This window comes from Merops nubicus, unplaced genomic scaffold (assembly GCF_000691845.1).
Source record: "Merops nubicus isolate BGI_N331 unplaced genomic scaffold, ASM69184v1 scaffold916, whole genome shotgun sequence".
Taxonomy (NCBI): domain Eukaryota; kingdom Metazoa; phylum Chordata; class Aves; order Coraciiformes; family Meropidae; genus Merops; species Merops nubicus.
In genome coordinates, this window is record NW_008614106.1 from 28,142 (window position 1) to 33,810 (window position 5,669).

General features: G+C 55.5%; 1 protein-coding gene across 1 annotated transcript in view; it reads right to left on the reverse strand.

The window, feature by feature from the left end:
• Window positions 1-252: 252 nt before the first annotated feature.
• RBPMS2 (RNA binding protein with multiple splicing 2) overlaps window positions 253-5,669 on the reverse strand; it is a gene marked incomplete at its 5' end in the record, with an annotated part of 12,208 nt that continues 6,791 nt past the window's right edge. Inside the window, one exon of the mRNA XM_008942083.1 lies at window positions 253-315. Within this exon, the coding sequence (XP_008940331.1) occupies window positions 253-315 (63 nt within the window). The remainder of the gene's footprint in view (window positions 316-5,669) is intronic.

A 5,669-nucleotide genomic window follows, 5' to 3' on the forward strand; every position in this document is an offset into this window, starting at 1 on the left:
GAAGGAGCACGAGCTGAGGAGAGACGCTGTGGGAGAGGAGTGGGGGTGAGCAGGGCTGGCCGGATCTGCTTTCCCCATCTCAGGGCTTGGTGGGGGCTTCCTGTTCCCACCAGGGTGGGTTTGGGCCCATCACCCATCAACATAACCCAATGGCATCCTTGGGTGGATGCAGGGGGTTGAGACCAAGCTCCCATCCCTCCTCCCCGTGCGATGTGCAAGACAAGGGCCCAAGAGTAATTACTTACTAACGAACTAACAAAACTGACGAGACTTCCATCCTTGCTGGGTAGCTTCAGAGGGAGGATACCAGCGCATCTGGAAAAGAAAACCATGCCAGGGGTCCGTGATCCAGGATTATCTCAGCCAGAGTCCAAACTTTCAGCTCCTTCAGGCTGTGTACATGGTCTGCTTAGTCTCCAGCATGGGAAAGGAGGCTCCAAGGTGAGCCCCAAATACTACTCCAGTACCATCCCAACCTGGGACTGCACCATGCCCCACACTGGCCAGCTCTGGTGGCTCACACAGGGACAGGCTCAGGTTCACCAGGCACTAGGATCTGGCCAGGTCCTCCCTTAAGGAGCACAGCAGGATCCCACACATCTAAGGAGGAAGCTAGTAAGCCATCTAGGGCTTGCCTCAACTTCAAGTACTTTCTACCCATTGGCATAACCAGATTCACACTCATACCTGGCCCCAGCTCACTACAACACACAGAGCTCCACCGTTCAAGCTAGGAAAGTTCCTCACCACCAAGCTATCTGTGAAGCTTACCACTGCAGAAGTGTGTGAAAGGAGGGGCTGTTCCAGCACACATCTGCTTCCCCAAACACAGCAAGTTCACATCTGTCCCCCCATTCAGGCTCAGGCAGGGCAGAAGAGGCTCACTTCGGGCATGCACCACTCTACATGGTGGCTGCTCTGCCCTCAGCCAGCAGAAGGAGGCATCTCAAGACTACAAATAAACCAGACAACCTCTACATGACACACATGGGGCAAGAAGCAGTTCAACCACAACAGAACAGACCTAGGAAGCTTTCTAAGCCACAGCCCAGCCATCAGAAAAGGCTCCAGGTAGATCGCATCATGAGAAGAACTTGGTAGAGCTGCAAACCAGCAAGACTTGAAGGCTCCCCTGGCAGGTCATTGCTGCTGCGTCTACTGCTCCTTGCCAAGGCAGGACTCCTGGATGACAATCCAATGGGCAGACAGGGGAACAGGAACTGAGCAGCCACCTTCCAGCCTGTCAGTAGATGCAGCAAAGCTGGCAGTGTCCAGCAGAGTAGTATCAGACATCCAGATGCTCCCATTTGGTCTACAAGACTGGTACACATCATCCCAGGCTGAGTTAGCAGGCTCAAGCCCAAGAGAAGTGGAAGATGAGCCTGTGCCACTTGACTGAGCATGGATCCAGCAGCAGGAGCAGCTAGCAGAGCTCGGTCCTCCTGGGAGCTGAAACACAGCAGCCATCCCCACTCTCCTCCCTCCCCAGCTGGTGGGAGGAGACCACAGCCTCAGTGTTGACAGGCATCAAGAACAGCAGGTGCCTTCCAGGCCCTGGGTACCAGCAGAATGATGGACTTTGCTCCAACATGGGTAAAAGAGGCAGAAGACCCCCCAGAGCGCAGCATGAACTGCTCCCCTTGCCAGACCATCCTAGCAAGGCTGGCCCCTTGCCTGAGGGTGCAAGACCTGTGTCTCCACAGGACTTCCAGAAGAGACAGAACTGAAGACCAGGACACCTGTGTCAAGACTCAGTGACAGCCCTTGGATTACTCTCCAAGCTAGGCACATCCTCAGTGGGTCCCTTCAAACCCTCCTCCTTTCACCCCTGTAAGGAGCAGAAGACACTCAATGGGGGTGCAAAGCCAGGAGCTTTGAATGTGCTCCTTTAGACACGTAACAAACCCACCAAGGCCCTGATGCTGCAGACTCCTTGCAGGAGCTGGAGGGGACAGTAAGGACACAGCTCCCAGAAAGCACGGTTGCCTCCCTGCCAAGTCCTCCCTCCACCAGCACAAGGGCTGCTGAAGGACCTCAAGTCCTCCTTGTTGTCATGGCTCCTACAGGGAGGAGCTCTGCAAGTCTGCAGAGGCTCTGTCCTAGCAGGAGCCTCTCCTCAGGTTAGATCTGCTGGACCCCAGGCTCCTGTCCAGGCAGCAGCACCTACACTTGAGGTAGCTGTCTGTAGCCAGGCACACCAGGCTGGTCCAGCCCCTTGCCAGACACCTCCACAAGGTGAAGGTGGTGCCACCAAACCAGCTCCCAGCTGGCCCCACAGCAGCAGCCAGGTACATCCCACTCGGTCCAGCCTTGGGTGGAGGGAGTCAAGGGCATGGACATTACCAAGACCCTCCTCCCCAGCAAGGGTCCCCATCCAGTGCCATGACCAAGTGCTGCCTTGGTGCCACCCACCCTTCTCCATTAGCCTGTAAGAGGGACCCTAGCTCCCCAGCCTGGGGCCACCATACTGCTCTGGGCCATGGTTACCTCCTTGCACTGCCACAGGCCAGGAAGGCTCATAGCCCACCCACAGCACCACTGCTGACACCGGCACAAGGACAGGGGTTACTTGCTCTCCTCCAGCCCACTCACAGGGAGGTGCTTGCTCAGCAGAGCCACATCTCCTCAGCAGCCAGCAGTCCTCCTCCCTGGCCAGTGTCTCCCACTCCAGCACCCCTCCCCTCGACAGCTGGAATTAGTTTCCTCCTGCTCAGCAGCAACAGGAAACTCCCCCAGTGCTCACAAGGCTGCAAGTGCTTAACCCCAAGAGCTGCCTCCATCCCACGCCGGGCTCAGCATGAGCAGCAGCTGCACACATGCCAGAGAGCCATCCCCCACCCTGCTCTCCAAGCTTGGTGGCTCTCCATCCCCTCCTCAGAGGGTCTGAGCCAGCTTCTGCCCTGTGTGCGCAGCCCACCCCAAGCCTGGCCAGAGCCTCCAGCACTTCCAGTTCCAGCAAATCCTGCTTTTCTCCTAAACCACACGCTGTTCGTAGCTCTGGCACTAAGTAAGCCTCCACATCCGATGGACCACCTCTCCTCATCTTCCTCCTGTAGGTCTCAGATGCTCCTACATGCACACCCAACCAGCCAGCAGCTCGGCCCTGCAGCCAGAGGGGCTCAGCCTGGAGGCTGGCAGGTGCTTGTGCTGATGTGATGGTCCTGGGTCCAAGCCAAGGCTCTGACCTGCTGGCAAGGAGAGGGAATGACCTGCCAGGTCTTTCAGCCCACAGAAGGATGAAGGGCTTGATGGGATGAGGCAGGAACACCCCCTCCTTACTAGGAGAGATGTTTCTGAAACCAACAGAAAGCCCTGGAAGACCCAGACTGGAGGCAGCAGTTAGCCAAGAGGATGTGCTCTTTAGGACAGTAGCAGCAACCAAGGCAGATTTCTCCTCACCTCCCTTCAACTGTCTCAGACACCCTGTTTCTGCCAGGGAGTAGAGAGGCTCTGCAAATGGGGGGGGCTCCTGGAGCCACCTGGAAGAGGACACCAGCACCACAAGAGACTGCATAGGGTTGTCCCAAGAGGATTGCAACCCAGCAAGCCAAGCCAGAGCACTTCCCTGTAGGAAGCAAGTGTCTGAGGGCTTTCAGAAGATCTGTTCTCCCTCAAAATCCTACTGCCTGTCAAGGATGAAGCTGAGAAAAAGTGGATGGAGACATCAATGCCGAATGAGGAAACTGAAGCAAGGGAGGCTTTTACTGGAAGAGATAGTTGTTTCTTAGCTGCATTAGCTCACAGCTGGAAAGGAGTCTGGCCACACCACTGCAAACATCTCCTGCTTGCCTGCCCATAGGGATGAGCCAGACACCACCAGCTGACTCTGGCCAGCCTCATGCTGCCGCATTCAACATCTGTCCCAGAAAATAGCTGGAGAAGAAAAGTTTGTGCCTGCTGCCTTTCTGAGGCCAGGTGAAACATCCAGAAGTGAAGAGCCTCTCCCTTTGTGCAGCACAAGACCAGCACTACCTAAAAAAAAGTGCACGAAGAGAGAAGTGGCGCAGATGAACACCCCACCAGTGCTTCACCCTCCTCAAGTCCTCCACGGTTTCTCCCAGCTACCCTCAATTTAAATTTCTGTCTTGCCCACCAACCTTCTGGAGAATGAAAAACCTGCAGCAGGACAAAGAGATTGGAGAAGGGAGGACTGAACCCACAGAGCCATCCTCAAACCACCTTTAGTTTGGATAGCCTGCTCTTCCTCCATAGCTACTTTTAGGTCTGCTTATCTTTGTTCTGCAGTCAGTCCCAGCATCTTGTGGAGCTTAGAGCTGTCCCTGCAACTGGAACAGACCTAGCCACCTCTCCAGGCACCAGAGAAGCTCCCTGCTCCTCAGGGATGAAGCACTCCACTGTGCTCCTAAGCAGCTGGTAGAACCCCAACCAGCATGTCTGAAGAGCTGCATCTAGTTACTAGCTGCTGACATGCAAGGTGGTGTCTTCAATTGGGCTCCTGAGACAGCCTCAGCCTGGCCAGCCATGACCACTTCACGGTCACTGCTTCCCCCAGGCTGCAGGTCACTGGGTGCAAGCTTTGGGCAGATGACTTTGGTGGCTGGCAAAAGCTGCTCTGCTCCAGCTGGAAACACAGCTGATGGAAACATGACCCAGGGCAGGTGAGGACAGCCCACAAAGGTGCACCCACAAGGCACTAATGTCATCCATTAGCTCTGGACACAATTCCACCCCCAGCAGCAGGCACTTCACCCAGGCCACCCACTTCCTGGATCCTTCAGGGGGTTGGGTTGAGGTGAGCATCCAAACACATGCACACTGTGTAAGACCCAAGTGGCTCAGCCCACCACAAAGAAACCCTTGCTGCAGTTGGGTCAAGCACACAAACCTCCCCAATAAACTATGACGAGGGAGAGCTGGAGGATCAGCACATCAGCTCAAACCACGTTGAGGAGCAGGCAGAAGATGATAGACACTGATGTGGCTGGCAGCAGCAACGTGGATGTTCTAAAGGCACCTCAGACAGCCCACCCGCAGAAGGACTGTTATCTGTGAGCTTCCAGTCCGTGACCTGCTCCCTGCCTTGGAAGCACCTACCACAGAGTCTCCTGGGGTCTGGGTACCCAAAACACTGACCTAGCCTCCTATAAGCACCACATAGCAGCCACCAACCTCACCCATGTTCTTATGAGCCAATCCTGCATTCAGGGCAAATCCTGCCCCAGACATGGCAGCACCTCTTTGCAGAAGAGCTCCAGGAGCACCGATAGCCCTTGGTGCCTCCTATTGCCCACTCAGAGCCTGGTTTAGAGGCACTCCAAAAGAAGTGGTTTCACACCAGAGAGACAATGCAGCCCAACTCCATCACCCATGCACCAGGTCCAAGCAGAGCAACACAAGTGGATCGTCATCTCTGTGCTTATGTCAAACTCTCCCCACCTTCCCAGGAGACCAGCTCCGTGCATCTTTGCATGTCACAATCTTCCAAGAGCAAAGCTAGACCTGGGCCCCCCTCTTTGACCACTTCTTTCCCCAACATCACCACCACACACAGGGGGGGTGAGGAGGGGAAAAAAAAAAAAAGTCTGCCCACTGCAAGGAGAAGTGAGCCAAGACTCGGTTCCTTCAGTTAGAACAGACCACAGCAACCATCCCCCCGCCAACCAATCCCAGGCCAAGCCATCTCCCCTCTTCCCAAGTTCCCAGTTCCC